At 36.5% G+C, this 18,328-nt stretch overlaps 2 protein-coding genes across 6 annotated transcripts in view; one reads left to right on the forward strand and one right to left on the reverse strand.

Moving 5' to 3' along the window:
* LOC149841904 (protein DA1-related 1-like) overlaps positions 1-9,308 on the forward strand; it is a 52,329-nt gene extending 43,021 nt beyond the window's left edge. For all 5 annotated transcript variants that reach the window (XM_089998767.1, XM_089998766.1, XM_089998771.1 and 2 more), the window contains 8 exons: positions 6,004-6,124; positions 6,293-6,376; positions 6,918-7,037; positions 7,318-7,530; positions 7,636-7,698; positions 7,796-7,914; positions 8,523-8,581; positions 8,752-9,308. In XM_089998767.1, coding sequence (XP_089854893.1) covers positions 6,004-6,124; positions 6,293-6,376; positions 6,918-7,037; positions 7,318-7,530; positions 7,636-7,698; positions 7,796-7,914; positions 8,523-8,581; positions 8,752-9,083 — 1,111 coding nt within the window. In that variant the 3' untranslated portion in view covers positions 9,084-9,308. The remainder of the gene's footprint in view (positions 1-6,003; positions 6,125-6,292; positions 6,377-6,917; positions 7,038-7,317; positions 7,531-7,635; positions 7,699-7,795; positions 7,915-8,522; positions 8,582-8,751) is intronic.
* A 6,697-nt stretch (positions 9,309-16,005) lies between these two features.
* Positions 16,006-17,871, reverse strand: LYK4 (protein kinase family protein / peptidoglycan-binding LysM domain-containing protein). The gene has a single exon (XM_090000544.1). It carries the CDS (start codon positions 17,869-17,871, stop codon positions 16,006-16,008), a length of 1,866 nt encoding a protein of 621 aa, XP_089856670.1.
* Positions 17,872-18,328: the final 457 nt, after the last annotated feature.

Here is an 18,328-nt window from a genome sequence, read left to right on the forward strand (position 1 = left end):
ACTTATGTATATAGTATGGTACATACATATATACTCAAAGTATACATAATATATATATATATATATATATATATATATATATCAGAGTTGCCAATCGAGGAAGCGGGAGCAGGAAGCGAGGCACTTCTAAAATTTTAGGAAACGGAAAGTGCATGACAACTTAGAAGCGAACTAGGAAGCGAAGAAGAAAGTGACCTAGGATTCGAGTTGGAAGCAAAAGGGAAGCGAAAATGTAATAATATATTTTTAATTTATAAAAAAATAAGATTTATGCTATCATTGACAAAATAAAACATGAGTATCTAAGACAATAAATAATAATGTTGCAATTATCTAACAAATGCATCATATTGCAACTTTCAAGCATTTAAAAAATAATACATCAAGAAAAAATCATAATTCACATTCATGTTGCAACCATTTAACAAATGCATGCAAGCACTAAATAATGCATTGAAAACTAATAAATTTGATTAAAAAGCATTCATTTTCCAACGAAAGAATCAAATGACTTGTTATTTGATGTTGTGATTCTTGTGATCTCTGCAACATAGAAAATGATAAATCAATAAACTCAAAGATTACATAGAGATATGGTTAAATTTTTAAGCTATAAAGTTCTAAACTGTAAAGTATAAGCTATAATGTTTTAAACTGTAAACTTAAAATTAACATAATCCACTACTTCACTTCATCATGCAAGCTTCAAAACAAAAGTACATATCAAAGTAACAAAATATTACAAGACCATAACGAAAAAAAGTAGGCTAAAAGTTTTTAAATTAGACTACTCCAACTACATCATCAAAAGAATAATTAAGAATTCAAGAGTTCATTTCATTGACAACAATCCATAATTTGTCATCTTTCTCTCCCCCTTCATGTCAGCAATAGATCGAGAACTTTCTGCATCATCACATCCTCCTTGGCCTCCACGACCATGTCTTCTGTTTTTTCCTTCATTTCCTATAATGAATATGTTAAAAAATTAAAATGTTCAAAAACCATAAGATGCATATAACGCATACCTTGCCTAGGTCTACTGCTAAAAAATGATCAATTCGGCCTTGGGGAATTGATGATCGTTCTTGTATTATATCTGCACTAGTTCTACTAGCTCTGTTGGATTGATTTGTATCTTCTTCAACCGCATTTGTACGTATGATTATCGGAGGCAACAAAGCTTTTGGTTGTGCGTCTTTGGGTTTGGATTTGGAAATAGTGCTTGATTATTGTGCATTATCATTCAAATCTCTCCAACACATGTCATCTAATCTCAATGTATTTTCTTCTACAATAGGATGTTCTGGATTGATCCTATTTTCGACTAGGTTCTTCTTTGTAGCGATTGTTGCACCTTTTTATAATAAGAATACAAAATATGAATGCTAAGTTGTTAACAAATAATCATTGATAGATAAAAATTTTATAATATAGCAAAACAAAGTACAAAACTTTAATTATACCTGTCAATCAATCCAAGATTGAAATGAATATACAACAAGGTATCAACATGATCTTCATTGAGCCTATTTCTTTTAACATTGTGAATATAGCTATAGGTGCTCCACACTCTTTCTGCAGAAGATGTGCCAATAGGTTGAGATAAAACCTTAATGGCTAATGCACTAAACTTGGGTATATCACCACCATAAAAATGCCACTAATTAAGGACCATCATTGTAGGATTCAATGCATTTATTCTTGCTGCATTCTGGCTAAATCTTTCACTTCTTGATGCAAAAGCCACAAGTTGTGATCTATAAAGTGTAGAGAGCTTTTCATTTTCAGTAGATATGACTTCAAGCGCGAGTATTACACCATCTAAGATATCATTGTCCTTTTCTGCAGAAAAAAATGTTTAACTATAACAAGAAAATGCAAATGAAATAATTAAATCATTAAACTTTATTAAATAGATAAAATAAAATTTTTACTAGGAGAAACTCGTTTGACCCCTCTTGGTGCTAGGATCTTGAGATACTCTGACTAGTAATATTTTGGAGTAAGCATGTGGGCTAGACTATGGAGAGACACATTCATTATATTTCATCTATTTGAGACAATCTTATGAATCTTTTCATACAAATCTGGTTATCTTTTTAGATTGTCTTTGATTTTCCCCAACATGTTGCCCATACTTTCATACACTTCACCAATTATAGGGCCTTCCTGATCACAAAATTTAATCATCTTGTAGATGGGTTTTGTAATCAATAATGCTAAACGAACAAAATCACAATATTCTTCATCAAAAACAGTTGTTTCTATTGTAACAACCCTTTTTTTTATAGTCTCATCAGTGCATGATTGCTTCCACTCGCTCCATCTATCTGATATGACTGTAAGCCTCAAGCTCTCCCTCCCATCAAGCAAGCGCTTTAAAGTAGTATAATGTGAAGCAAACTTTGTTTTTGCAATATTTATTAGATCTAATTTTTCATTACTTCTAAAGATTGCTAATACTTTCGAATAATTGGTGATATACTTCATAATTTTTTTACTTTACAAATATGTCTCTCCCAACCAATGAAACTCATGTGCCAAATCCTTGAAGATCAAATTAAGTGTGTGCACAACACAAGGTGACAAAAAAATATACTTATACGTTTGTTTCAATTCTTCACCAGCTACCTTGCAATTTGCTGCATTGTCTGTAATCACTTACACTACATTAGAAGGCCCCACAAGTTTAAATTCTGTCTTCAAAAACTCGGCAATATTTGCACCTGACTGTTGCACATTATAAAACTCGCTTGCATATAAGAACATCGAGCGAAAACAATTTGATGCAAGTATATTTATCAGGTGTTTGTTCTTTATATTTGTCCAACCGTCTGAGACAATGAAAACTCTAAACTCCTCAAACTTTTCTCGAAATTCACTTAACTCCCTGTAAACACACTCTTTCTCACTGTCAAGCAACGTTGTTCGAGCTTTTTCATATGATGGGGGTTTATATCTAGGCATTTTACTAACTGCAGAGATCATCTCTTCCCAATACAGTGATCAAAGCACATTGAAAGGTATGCCATTTGCACAAAAAACCCTAATAATTTTATGATCTACATAGTCTCTTTCTACCTTTTTAAAGGTATCACGAATATCAATTGTGTTTTGGCTTCCACTAGAAGATGGAGTCATACTGATAGGCTTCGGTTTATCAATTCTTGATCTCTTCAATTCAAATGCACTTGATGAAAACTCTACTCGTTTAACTTGCCTCTTAATTTTTCTTGCCAATTCTGTATTTTTTGCAATTACAAGGCAAAAGGCAATCCCAACACTTTGTCCCTTGGAGCTCCCATGAGATGTGCAAAAACTTGAGTATATGACCCATGATAAATATTTTTGCAGTGCCTACACATAAAAACCTGAGTTCCACCTTGCTTTCCTTGCCTACTCTTCTTTTGTTTCAATACATGGCGCCACAACACTGTTGTTTTATGCATGATAGGTGGTTCGTCATCTAAGTCATCTTCATCATAGTAGTCATCAAAGTCATATTCTTTTTCATCTTCCTCATCAAAACAAATTTCTTTTTTGTCCTCAAACTGATATGGACAATCAGAAGACCCCTTGCCCTTTCTTGCATTGTCATTCTCAACACCACTAGAAGATTCATGCTCCAAATTACAAAAAGAATCATCATCATCATCATAATTGTCGTGATCATAGTTTGTGATGGTCATTAGTGTAGCAAAGAACAGGCAAATATACCTGCATCATAAAAGTATAGGAATCATTTTACAACACTTTAAAAAAGCTATTATTAACAACAAAGGATGAATAGTGAAGAACACAAATCATTGCTTATATACACAAATGTATGCACATTAATATATATACTAGCAGAAAATATGTGCACAAATTCACAAAAAAATGAATAAAAATGATTTCTTTATCTGAGAGGGAGAGAGAGAGAGAATTAGACATGTAAAAGGCTGATGAAACTATGTTATTAGTCAAAAGTAAAATCTATAAAGCTATTTAGCCAAATTATCAAACAAGAAACAAATCCATTAGGATGTTATAGATTACAAAAATCACACGTTAATTCCTGAACAAAAAGCATAAAAGAAAATAGACACAACATTGATCGTGAAAGTATAACACACATTAGTATGTTTTGCATTCTAAGGACATGACATATATTTCTCAACGAAATAATAAATAAAGACAAATAAAGCAATTAGATTTATGGCCTATATTTTGGAAAGTATGTTATGTAATAGGTATTACCAAGGAAATATCATATATGTCTTTAACAAAAGCCAAAAAAAGGAAAAATATCATATGCATTACAAATGTATGTTATATAATACCAAAGAAAATTAAATGTCATTTTCAAGAAAAATGAAAAAAGTAAGACCCGAACAAAACAAAGAGAAAAAATAAGGCTTGATATCATGATCTTTAACTCAATGAATAAAATTATGCAAGATATCAAAAAGGAAAAGCATAAATAATGTTGACGCCTTATCAACATTAGCAGAGGCCATAAGTCCATTGTGGATAATGATTTTTTGTTGAAAAACAAATTGAAAGCAGATTGAAAATACTGATGCATGATCAGCATTTTCACTGGCCTATCTAAATAGTGGAGTTTCCAGTATTAATGTGTGTGTGTGTGTACATATACACACACACCTTCATATATAAGATGGAAGCATATAGATATGCATGCCACTTTACAGGTTCATAAACCAGATCCAAGATCAACGCCAGGATCTAATTAACATCCAGCATGTGATAAACCCAAATATTAAAAAAGAAAATATTTTGCTAGATCTGATTCTTAGTGTCCAGTCTATTCATAAACCCCAGTTATTCAAAGTACCACTGGGTTTTGAACCAGCAACTTCCCACCACAAGGAGATGTGCACCGACAGCTCGAACCAACCACGCAGAGCCCAGAGTTACCAGTCGAGGAAGCGGGAAGCGAGGCACTTTCAAAAATTTAGGAAGCGGGGAAGCGTGGGACCAATTAGAAGAAAATTATGAACCGGAAGCGACCTAGGAAGCGAGGGGGAAGCGAAAAAATGAAAAAATGGGGAAGCGTGGGGGAAGCGCGCTTCCCATAAATGGGAAGCGTGTTTCCCATAAAAGGGAAGCATGCTTCTCAAAAAAAGGGGACACTTCCCCACGCGTTTCCTTTGTCCATTATTAATATAATTGTTCATCCACTTTTTCATGTAACCTTTTAGCTCTCATGTTTTTATCCAAATGTTTTATCTTCTTGGAGACCATTATAGAGTGTGTTGAGATCCGTGCCACTTCCTTACAATGATATGCCGTGTATTTTTTGGGACCCTTATGATTCAACTGGACACACTATTCACTGTAATGCATAAGTTATGCAGAATATTTTGTATCTCTTACTCAACCACAATTAGGGGCTACTTAGATCATCCTAATTTTCACAAATCTGCCATGTTTCATCGATATCCTGTTTCCTTGTCCATGTGATGGTTTATCTCATCTGAGGAATTTGTCAGTGTCATTTTGTTAGCTTGGTGTCTACTTGATAATTCTTTTTTTTGCTACTTAGATCATTTTTTTTCTTTCTAAAACATTGATGAAATTATCTTTGTATTTGTAATATTTTTCAAGCGATATATTAGCTTAGGTTTGATCTTGAAAGGCCTCCAGCGTGTTCATATTTGAGTTGTTTGGTTTAACCTCACATAAATGGTTTTAATGTTGTTCTGCAGGCATGATATATCTTGAATCTTTTCTTAAAACAATTATATAGTCCCCATTCATGTCACTACTTTATTCTTTTTATATATCCAAGTGTATTGATTTTTATCTACGGGCATGTTGTATCTTGAACCTTTTCTTAAAATAGTAACATGGTGATCCACATTTATATCTGCCTTATCCCTCAATTCTAGTTATATATCTGTAAGGATTCATTTCTATCTACTTTCATCATAAAGGTGGAGCTGTATTCTGCACCAATGTTATAGAATTTTATATTTTAGACATCCCTCTTTGCAGGATCTGTGCTGGTTGCAACTATGAGATAGGTCAGGGGCGCTTCCTGAGTTGCATGGGTGCAGTCTGGCATCCGGAATGTTTTCGTTGCCATTCTTGCAATCAACCTATATATGAAATGGAGGTACAAAAAATTGGATCTAGTATGACTTTTTCCTAGATTGTATTTATGTCTACTTGTTATTACACAGCAAGTCAACATGCTGCATTTTTCTATTATTCTCTCTTTTTATCTTTTTCTTCTGCACTAGATGATACATATTGATTTTACCTAACGTTTGTTTTTGGCCAGTTTTCTATGTCTGGAAACTACCCCTATCACAAGTCATGTCATCGAGAGCTTTATCATCCTAAGTGTGATGTCTGCAAGCAGTTTGTAAGTACCTGAACTTGATGGATTGTTGGGTGCCAACCATCTTTTTTGTTGAAAAATGTACGCTTGTATCTGCTTGATTCTGTCTCTCTTTAGGGATGATGACTACTTAAGCTTCCTAATCTTGTGACTTCACTATGTTCCATTTACAATTTTCTTTTGTTTGACATGCACTTGCATACACATAGATGTGGTGTTGTGGTTTTAATGTCCACATCCTTTCATGAATGTTAACAAGTTTGCTGCATTTTCTTGCCCTAACAAGTTTTGAGATTCCAGGTGATGCCTTAAATTCTCACTATCAAGGAAATTTTAGTAAATTTATATAGAACACATAATGTGAAATTATAGAATAACAACAGTCATTGGTGGTGGCAAACATATGGAACCAGCAAGCTGTTTTAAAATTCATTAAGGAGAAGATGATTTAATAAACTTGTTAATATCCAACGTTGGCTGCACATATGTTTGTTTTGAATGTTCGGCAGGCTTGCTTTGTATCTTTAAGGTATCTTTCATTACTTTTATGTACATTTTCTTGCAGATTCCAACAAACAGAGCTGGTTTGATCGAGTTCAGAGCACATCCTTTCTGGGGACAGAGATATTGTCCGTCTCATGAGCTTGACAATACCCCAAGATGCTGTAGTTGCGAACGTGTGGAGGTACCATCTATTATCCTTCCTTTCCTACAGGAGTAAATTTACTGTTTTTAATTGTCGAGGTCTATTGTGATGCCAACACTGCAATTTACAGTTGGTATCTGTAATATATTTTGTAGCATTATATTCGACTGAATCTTCTGCAATTTACAGTTATAATTGTAATATAATTTACAGTTATTTTAACAAGACCATGATCCATATGTTTTACCAGTACAAGGTTCTATTATGAATCTTCTGCTAATGTGATGCACTCAAAAGATCTTTTATTTTTTACTTTTAGCCTCGAGATACACAATATATCTCCCTGGGTGATGGCCGGAAGCTCTGTTTGGAATGTTTACATTCTTCAATCATGGATACCAGCGAGTGTCAACCTCTATACCTTGATATACGGGATTTTTATGAAGGCTTAAACATGAAAGTGGGGCAGCAAATTCCACTGTTATTAGTTGAGAGGCCGGCACTGAATGAGGCCTTGGAAGGAGAAAAGCAAGTAAGACAGCTAACTTGTGGTTGAACTCCTGTCAGCGTGCAGTTTGAAGAATTTGAACTATTTTATTACCCAAGAGATCTTCCATGACCAATCTTATGTAAGCAGGGACATCACCACTTGCCTGAAACCAGAGGGCTTTGCCTTTCTGAGGAGCAGACAGTCAGCACTGTGAGTATACCTCCACAATGCTGTTGAGATTTTGTTGAGGTCATAATTGTACCATAAATTGTTTAAAATAATATTTCAAATCTTTGAATTTTATCAGATTCGGAGAAGGCCTAGAATTGGAGTAGGAAATTCCATCATTGATATGATAACTGAACCATATAGACTAACTCGGCGATGTGAGGTGACAGCTATTCTCATCTTGTATGGGCTTCCAAGGTACCCTTTTTTGTTCCTTGTTTAGTTATAATGTCTGCATTCAATACCATGGAAGTTGCAGCATATTAGATATTTTTTTCTGCTGGTCGCATTGTCATCCATCCCTCCTTTTTCACTAGGCATCCATCTCCATTTTCTGTTGACATGTTCGTATGGCATTTTTGAAGTCATGTTTTAGAAACCAAATGTTCCTCAACCTATGAGTATCAATGAACCTCATATTCATGAACCCTAGAGAATTCCGGTCTCATCTGCAGATCTTGGAAATGTTTAAATACCCAGAGATTTTTGGTCATTGAAAGCCATTTTTTGCATTGTGATGCCACGGATGTGATGAACTGTAAATGACTTTCTTTAGTCATCATTTTTGTTATTGCTTACAACCCTTTTCTAGTTGTCTACCTTTCGTACTGCATATTAAAAAATTGTATTCTTTTTTAAAGTTTGTAAACATCAATGTCTCTGCTGCTGTTTTTGCACCCTTTTGATCCATGTTAAGCGCAACCTTGAATTTTTGAGTTATTTAGCTACTTTGTTGCGTGTATCCTGTATATGCTCTAGCCACTGGCAGGTTGTGGTCTGACGTGATCTACTGATCTTGTTTACAGGTTGCTAACAGGTTCAATCTTGGCACATGAAATGATGCATGCGTGGTTACGACTTAATGGTATTGATTTGTCTAATTCAAACTCTTGTAACTTGCTTTTATTTGGAAGCAATGCCACAGATTTCAGTATCAGGATTTTCTCAGCAAGGGATCTCGTGATAAATTAACAAATCTAAATGATCATCAGAGTCCTTTGACCTCTTATCTGAAATTTAAAATCTGCCTGACAGGATACGGAACTCTCAGGCAAGATGTGGAAGAAGGGATCTGCCAGGTGCTTGCCCACATGTGGTTAGAGTCAGAGATCATGTCAGGGTCTGGAAGTAACATTGCATCAACTTCATCGTCATCATCATCATCGTCGTCAGCGGCGGCTATGTCAAAGAAGGGTGGTAGGTCCCCATTTGAGAAGAAACTTGGGGAATTCTTTATCCACCAGATTGAGTCAGATTCTTCTGCAGCATACGGAGATGGTTTCCGAGCTGGTAATCGGGCTGTTCTTCAGTATGGACTCAGGCAGACATTGGACCACATTCGGCTAACTGGCATGTTCCCGTGCTAAAAGTATTTGTAGTGTCACTGCTCCAACTGCTTTGCCCTCATAATTGAGTCTAGGGTAGAAGCTTAGCAAAGGTTGCTCCTATTATTATTATTATTATTATTATTTCAAGAAAAATAATGGCAAAGTTAGGGTGTTCTTACTTGAGCATCCAGGTTTTGTCAACGTATATTGTAAATGACATTTGCGATCTGATCAGAAAAATTGAGAATGCTTATTGAGGTAAAATGCCTTCAAATACCAACATGAAAGCCTTGAACTTTAAAAACGGCAAATGACCGTGTACGGCTAATTTGACATGTTTCTCAAAATGCCATGTAATTTTTTATATTCTTATGTTCAAATTCATAAATATCTGGATTTAAAAAGACTTATTTACTCTTCTTACATTTCAACTTCTTATATATGTGAATTTCCTCCAAAATGTGATTGTTTTTTTGCATAATAGTTTTTCTTGTGAGAACTGTATCACTTTGATCCAACATAAAAAAAAATATTTTTTTACAGTTGTTGGAAAGTTGAGAAATAGGTTTATAATTTTTCATCTTTTGAGTTAGAATCGAAAACCCTAGAGTTTTAAAACCGAAATATAAACATATTCTGCAGGTTGAAATAACATAACCATCTATCTTCATAGGATGTTTTAACCCATAAAATGAAGGATTATGGAAAAGCACAAAAAAGAAAAAAAAATTAGACAAAAATAATTTTTCTACAATACCTGATTAACTGAAAAATGATGCATGGGCATTGAGATATAATCCTGATAGCTTTCTTAAAACAAGAAATGAATAAGTGCGGTTATACCTTTTTTATTTGTTTTGTGAATTTTTTCAGCCACCTATGCTGGAAATTTGAAAAAAAGAAAAGAAAAGTAAATCAAGATGCTAGTTTTTCAATGCTACCAAGATCACCTTGATTTGATGAGCAATTGGAGATAAACGCTTTATGGAAGATAGAATGTTCAATATTGACAAGGATGATAAAAGTTTACATAAAATATCTGAATAAAATATATGCAAGGATGAGTAAGTCCACTTAAAATGAGAAAGTTTGTATAAAATATATTCAAGAAAATGTGTCGTGGTGTATGTTGTTTGCTGATGATATTGTTTTGATTGATGAGTCTAGAGCTGGGGTTAATGCTAAGTTAGAATTCTGGAGACATACATTGGAAGCAAGAGGTTTTAAGTTGAGTAAGAGTAAGACAGAATACATGGAATGTCGGTTTAGTAAGCAACAAAGTAGCGATGGGAATGTAGTGAAGCTTGGTGAGCAAGAAATACTGGTGGATGATTGTTTCAAATATTTGGGATCTATCATTCAAAAGTATGAAGAAATTGATGGAGATGTAAATCATAGGATAAAGGTTGGGTGGATGAAATGAAGAAGTGCAATTGGAGTATTGTGCGATCGTAGAATGCCATTGCGGTTGAAGGAAAAGTTTTATAGGGCAACTATTAGGCCCGCTTTACTATATGGTGCGAAATGTTGGGCTGTCAAGAGGCATCATATTTAAAAAATGAGTGTAGCTGAGATGCGTATGCTGAGATGGATGTTTGGAAATACAATAAAAGATAAGATTCGGAACGAGGAGATACGTAAGAAGGTAGGTGTTGCACCCATTGAAAATAAGATGAGAGAGAATCGTTTACGGTGGTTTGGACATATTCGGCAAAGGCCTAATGATGCTCCAGTTAGAAGGATGGAGAAATGAGAAAATATATTAGTTAAAAGAGGTCGGGGTAGGCCTAGGAAGACATGTATGGATGTGATAGGAAAGGATATGAATGCTTTGAACCTCACCGAGGACATGGCATTGGATAGAAATGATTGGAGGAGAAGGATTCATGTGGAAGACCCAGAATGATTTTCTTTTTTGGTTCATATCGCCGACCCTAATTGTTTTGGGATGAAGGCGTAGTTGTTGTTGTTGTTGATGATGATGATGAGAAAATTCGCATAAAATGAGAAAGTTTGTATAAAATATATGTATAAAATGAGAAATTTCGCATAAAAATAAGTATAAACATCCTGTTAAACTCAAACTTCAAAACCTCACAAATATCTGACTAAGTTTGCATATTCAGAAGTTCGCATAAAAATAGGTGTAAACATCCAAGTAAACTTAGAAAATCACATGTATTTAAGAGGAAATCACATGTTTAGGAGGAAAATCGTATATACAGGAGAAACTTTGTATATTTTTATGACAAAATTGCATGTATAAGAGGAACGCCACATATATTTAGGAGAAAATCACATATTTAAAAAAAAATTACATATTTAGAAGGAACTCCGCATATATAGAAAAAAAAATCATATATATAGGAGAAACTGCCCATATATATAGGAGGAAAATCATATATATATTTTCTGCAGAATAGTTTATGTTCTCAAATTTGTATCACTATGATTCGACGTTGAAAACTTACATTTTTACAGTCGTTGAAAAGATAAGACACAGGCCTATAATTTTTTTGTTTTGAGTCAAAGCCGAAAACCCTATAGGGTTCTCGTTTTTTAGTTCTAAAACCAGAATAGAAGCATGCTCTGCAGACTAGAACAACCGAATAGTCTATCTTCTATAAAATGTTTCTCCTAAACCTCTCATCAGATCAAAGTGATCTTGGTGACATTAAAAAGCTAACGTCCCGAACTATCTCTTTATTTTTTGCTTTTTTTAGTTTTTAGTGCAAGTAATCAAAAAATAGCATAAAACACATATAAAAAGGTGCAACCACTCATGTTCCAGTCTACAAAGCATGCTTATATTCTAACTTTAGAACTCATAAACAAGAACCCTAAAGGGGTTTTCGATTTTGATTTAAAATAGAAAAATTATAGGTCTATGTCCCAGCTTTCCAACGATTATAAAAATACACATTTTTGACATTGAATTAGAGAGATACAAATATGAGAACAAAGACTGTTTTGCATAAAATAATCACATATTTGTGAGAAAAATTGCATATATTTAGGAACTTCGCATGTGCGAAAGATAAAAAAGTCTTTTTAAAACTGAATATTTGTGATTTTGAACATGTGAATAATAGAAAAAAATATGAAGCATTTCAAAAAACATGTCAAATTCAGTGTTGTGAGAGGCGAACGCCTCAGTACCTAAAGCGTACGCCTCAGAGGCGAAGCACAAGCTCAAGGTACTGTGGCATTGCAGTGAGGCGTTTGTAGGCTCGAAGTGCACGCTTCACATGGGTGAAGCGCACGCCTCATATCGAGGTGCGCTTTGCTTCTAAGGCGTACACATCATGCTTTTCTCCATCGATTGAGCAAGGCAGAGGGGCACAAACTCTCTCTCTCTCTTTCGATCCACCTCCACTCAGCACCACCACTCAACCAACCTCGCCGGAAGGTTGCAGCTTAATCATCGAATTGGGTTCACTCTTTCGAATTTCGATGCATACCGACTGCTGCTCCTTCTTCAGCGTTACAAAGAACACATGTCCCATTATGCACGTGAGAATATGCCCCCGTCATACTGATCAAATAGAAACAACGAGGGATCCCTAGAAATTTTGACAAGTGGCGTACAAAGCCGGTGATCTCGACGAGTAGCGACGGAAATCGCAGGGAGAACCAAAGAATTGCAAGGAAATCCAAGGGTTTCAACGAAGCTCGCGGGGAAATCTAGGGTTTTGACGATCGAACAAGGAGAATTATAGGTTTCCTTGCTCGGGAGGGAGATCAAAGAGACGCGGTGTCGCATGGCCAAGCCAAATCGAGAGGGTTTTTCGGCGAGGGAGTTCATCTGATATCACCGATCGGGTGGCCAAACGATCGAAGCTACTCCCTACGGGTCGCCGGAATCCTCATGCGCAGAGGGAAGACGATCGGCCAGACGAAAACAGGAAGATGAAAAGAAAAATGGTTTTTTTATTTTAAAATAAATCTTTTATTATTCGGCTCTCCCAATTTCCCTCTTTGATGGCTTTGTTCGTACGCCTTGTTTAGGGCATTTTCTATCGCTTCGGACACGTGTCTATTAGTAATCTCTCCACGTGTCGCCATCTACATGCCCATCCGAACCGATTTCGATATGGACTCGAGTCCGGTCTTGATGCAAACCGGTTAGATAAACGGTTTGGCTTCATAAGCCCGAAACATAAAACATTACTTAATATTTAATATGATTTTAATGCCTTTTAATAGTGTTTCACTAAAAATGTAAGTTTATCTATCAAATATCAAAAATAAGTTTTATTAATTAAAAATGAAAAATCGGCTTACCTTGCCTTTCTTTAAACATCTTTATTTTATTTTCTTATGATTTTGTACTAAAATAAATAAAAGCAAATTAGTAGTTCTTATTTAAAATTTTCATTATTTTATTAATATTATATATTTTATTATTTTGATCATGAAGCTTACGCTTCAATGCCTCGAGGCTTACGCCTCACTTTATAACACGCCTTGCTTCGCCTCATCTCATTTAACAACCTTGGTCAAATTGGCCATACAGGGTCATTGTCGGCTTTAAAAAATGATATATATATATATATATAGAGAGAGAGAGAGAGAGAGAGAAACTCTTTCTATCCAGTCATTTTAGAACCTTAGTGATTTGGCGGTTTAATATTCTTGATCCTTATAGATTGCAGATTGTGTGAAAGTGGTTTTTCTATGCCACTTGGCAGCTATGTGGCATGGAAACTCTAACTTACCCTCTCGTCGTGTCTCCTTATATATTGTTTTTATTAGAAAATTTCATAAAAATGGCTTGTCCAGTGCCCTTTTTGGTCGTGTCCTTATAACATGTGTCAAAGAAAAAAACACAGGAACAGCGCCTTTCAATTATGTACATTTCACTAAAATGTCTCAGCTCACTTCGTGGGATCGAATTTCTTCTGCAAGAATCCAAGAGACATTCCACAACATCAGACTCATTCGTAATAGAACAACCAGTAGCATCATGGTTTGAATTCTCTTCCTTAAACAGCCAAAGAGCAGCTTGGAATTTGTAATTCTAATTGACTCATCTCATCGATAAACATGTGATTTTCTTCTTCCAAATCAGAGAAGTTTCAGAATCTGCTTTTTGCATTCCTCGAAGGGAAACTCATCTCCAGGCAATTAGAAACCAGCCAGATTAGTGCTTAAAATACCCAAAATTCAAAAGGTTGGAGAAGACCAGTGCAAGGTTGTTCAGAATGGCCAGACAATTCATTCGAGTGGATCAGGTCAGGGGCACCAAAGTTCAATTTCACAACATGCCGAACTTCTCACTCTCCCGTTTATCACAGGAGAATCAATAAAAGCTGTAGAGTTCACTTATATATAGCCATGAACTCATCGGTTCACTCTTAAAAGAATCAAGGGAAAACAACGAGATCATGTCCAGAAAATCCATTGGCGTCTTTGGTACTCCCAACAGTTGTTAAATCCATAACTATCCCTAGAAATGTGACCCACCTTATGAAACAGAATCACATATGTCTCACACCATCCACAAATCTTTGGTTGTTATCAGGAGCATCTAAGACAACCATGTCTTTAAACCAGTTGCTAAATTAGAGGATTGCTTGCATGTTGACCAATTACAGCATTGCGAGTAAATAAAGCTTCAAAGTTTGCAATAAATGTTTAGCATTATTTGCAGTAACATATTAATTTCACTTGGTGATGTTCACATAGACAAGTGTATTTCACAGGAAAGATAAACACTTCTCTTGTTAAAGTTGCTCAACGGTAGACATTACTGACATGAGCAAGTTGTGATGGGTTTGATGAAGATACCGAAGATGAGGTAGGTATGCAGGCCTGCTACTGACCATTGCAGGAGTAGAAATATACTGTATGAGGAAACACTTCATCTCTGGCTTTGGTGCACTTTAAGACTGCTGGGCTTTCAGGTGCAGAGTACAGAAGCCAAGGAAGAAGTGGAGCTGGAAAAACATCTTTGTTGTGCTAATAGTAAAGGAAATGATAACCAAATGGTTGGTCTCCTACAAAATGCTGATTGAAACTTATGATAGGAGAAGTGTGATATAAAATGCAAAACAGCCTAACGGATGACTAAATCTATTTCAGGACTTCAATTGCTCATAGTTGACTAAGTATCTCTTGATGAAAAAACAGATGTTTAGCAGAGACATCGTTAAATAGGGTCTTCTGACTAAATTTATATTTGCTGGCTTGGAGCTATTGAATGCTTCACTGTTAAGCATCATTTCTGTCTAGATACACCAACCATTTTAAGCAATTAAACAGAAGCATCATGAATCCATCGTTGGCCATTTAAATATGATGATTATTAGCAAGTGGCTGTGCTCAATTTTAACATGTGGAATTCATATATTTTGCACCTTTGGAAGTAAAATTGCAGCATCACTAAGAGGAAGGCATACTGTCCCACACTGATCAGATGAAATTAGTGCATTATCTGTCATTAACCAAAGCTTTAATAGTTCATATACATGCATGACATTTCGTCCAGCTACATAAAGCCCATGTTGGTAAACCTCTGGAAAATTCTACATTACCTTTGCAAGGGAATCAAGAGGTAAAAAGTGCATAGTTCTTTGGAACTCTGTAAGGAAGCTATCACCTTCCTTGTTACAATTTTTTTTTTGAGAAAACTGAATCTATTGCATTAACGTAGATAAGTGGTACGGAACTCGTCAATTTGGTGGCGTGTGATGAGAGATCCCACCCTTACAACATAAAAAGAAATCGGTGTACAGATCAGAAAAAACCATACAATGGACCAGCCATCGTAGCCCACACCAGACCCCACCTCCACCAATTCGGATTGTTCCACACCTTCCTTGTTACAATTCATCACACCAAATAGTACTTCCAGATTTAACGACACGTACCTCCAATCCTCTTAAACCCATATAGAAGCCATCTTTGTTGTTGGATTTATTTGTGCTTAATAAGAGACTTCATTTTTTGGAGCTTAGAACTAAGATATGGTATTGGATGATTCCCAAGCTAGCGAAACCACAAACATTCTCGTTAATGCCTTAACAATCTCATCCATACTAGGGCGACTTGATGGATCTTTCCTCATGCACTCCTCAACCATTCTGATCATGATGGTAGCCAATTCTGTGGGATAATTGCCTTGGAGGTAAGGGTCCATAAAATCACCAACCTCATGTGTCTTGTCTTCAAGTTTTGCATCCAATACTTCTCTGGTGGACTCTGTAACTTCTTTTCCTGCAATGAGCTCCAGAATCACCACCCCATAAGCATACACATCAAGCTTAGGAGATACCAATCCATTCTCCAGATATTCAGGTGCCATGTAGCCTTTTGTTCCTGCAACATGCCTTGTCAATACAAAATCTTCTCCTTCCTTGCCTTCTACAGATCTTGCCAGCCCGAAATTCGCAATCTTTCCCCTGAAATCACCATCCAGAAGAATATTGCTTGTCTTGATATCCTTGTGCACATAAGCAGGCTGAGCATAATTGTGAAGATACTGAAGTCCACTGGCCACATCCAGAGCAATCTGCACCCTCTGAGTCCAATTCAAGAACAAGCCATCCCTGCCATGAATCCAATCGCTAAGCGAACCATTCTCAGCATACTCATAAACAAGATAAGAGTGCCCGCGATCGAAACAAACACCAGAGAGCCGAATCAGATTAATGTGATTGAACTTCTTCACTATATCTATTTCCCCGGATGCATCTACATTCATTTTCTTAATAGCCGCCATGTCCCCCTTGATGAGCCCGAGATAAACGGAGCCCCTTATCCTGCATTCTTCGCTAAAATTCTTAGTCGCGGACCGCAATTCTTCAAATGTATACACCTTTAAGACATGACCCAGATCGGATATACCAATAATAAGCTCATCAGCCAATTCAGATTTTGTCTTCCCCTCTTTTGCAAAACACTTCTCCTCAGACTTTTCCTTGGACACATTTTCAATGGGTCCCTTCTTCTTTTGGAAACAGAAACAGAAAAGCACCAAACTGAGGATCAAGAGTATGGCAGAGACTGATACTCCAACACCCACATAAACCCCTGTTCTAGACTTCTTCTTTGCAGGGTTAGATGGAGGAGGAGGAGTTGAAGAAGGTGGTGGTGTGATGGTTTGATTAACCAAAGGCTCATTCTGCAGAGGAACCAAAAGTGTAGTAAATGGAAAGATTGTAGGGTTCTCAAAAGTAAGGCCATTGGCATCAAGGGTACTACTTGTACTGACACTTGACCTTTTGCTGACATCCCCAACAGTATCATCCCAAGTGATCAAATAACTCAAAAGATACTTCACACCACCATTGATTTGCTGTGCTGTAGGACAAGCACATCTCAGTGGAACACTAATCCTTGCACCACTTGGCAATTGATTTGGGGGATACCTCCTGTTCTGACTCTGCAGCGCTTGACAAGTCGATAGACCTTGAAAAGTGTTGTTTGCCACACTGAAGTAGGTATCAACACCAGCTTGAATGGAATAAGACGTGTTAGATTGGTAATATATACCTGAGCAGGAGCAGTTTGTAGGGACAATCACCTGCTTGTTATCATCAAAAACTGAAGATGGAGAGACACCATTCATCTGGGCAAGCCTTGATGGGTCAGAAGACAAGAGCGTAGCAATGGATGGCACTGAATTGTAAGGAGATTTGGATCTGAAGATGAGGAAAGCTTGGCAGGTTTGGTATTTGCCATTGCAGCTATAGCCAAGTGCAGAAGTGGAGTTGTCAGTGTTGGTGCAGTCTGTGGTGATCTTTCCTACATATGGTTGTTGAGATGCAACCATGGAGAAGAAGAGGGTGGTGAGGAGAATCCATGAGATGTGAGAGGTAACCATTTGGGAAGAAAAATCTGAAATTGTTCATGAACTTTTGAGATCTAGGTAGTATTTACGAGAGGAGATTTTTGTAGTTCAGTGGTTGTTTGATAGTTGGTCTCGCTGTTGTCCGTTGACTAGATAGACCTTGGAAGTTTCTAGGAAGGTGTGTACAGTTCATGTGATTGGCCAGTGAGCTGACTCGGATCTGAACCATAACTCGGATCGGTCTCCGTCTTCCCCCATTGAGTCCAAGTCAGTTGTAACCAGCCCGAGCCTAGCTGCAGCTTCACTGGGCTTAGGTATGCTTTGCTAAGTGAGTTTATTCAACGGGGACTCCGCTTGTCTGGCAGGAGCAGTTAGTGCACGTCACCTTGTGTTATGTTGCAAGTTCGAACCCCAAATGGTATTGTTGTATAATTGGTAGGGTCTGCCTAACCCCAGCTTTCTCTATGGAAAAAAAAAGTGAGTTTGTTCA

This window comes from Nuphar pumila, chromosome 3 (genome assembly GCF_984573655.1).
Source record: "Nuphar pumila chromosome 3, dmNupPumi1.hap1.1, whole genome shotgun sequence".
NCBI classification, from domain to species: domain Eukaryota; kingdom Viridiplantae; phylum Streptophyta; class Magnoliopsida; order Nymphaeales; family Nymphaeaceae; genus Nuphar; species Nuphar pumila.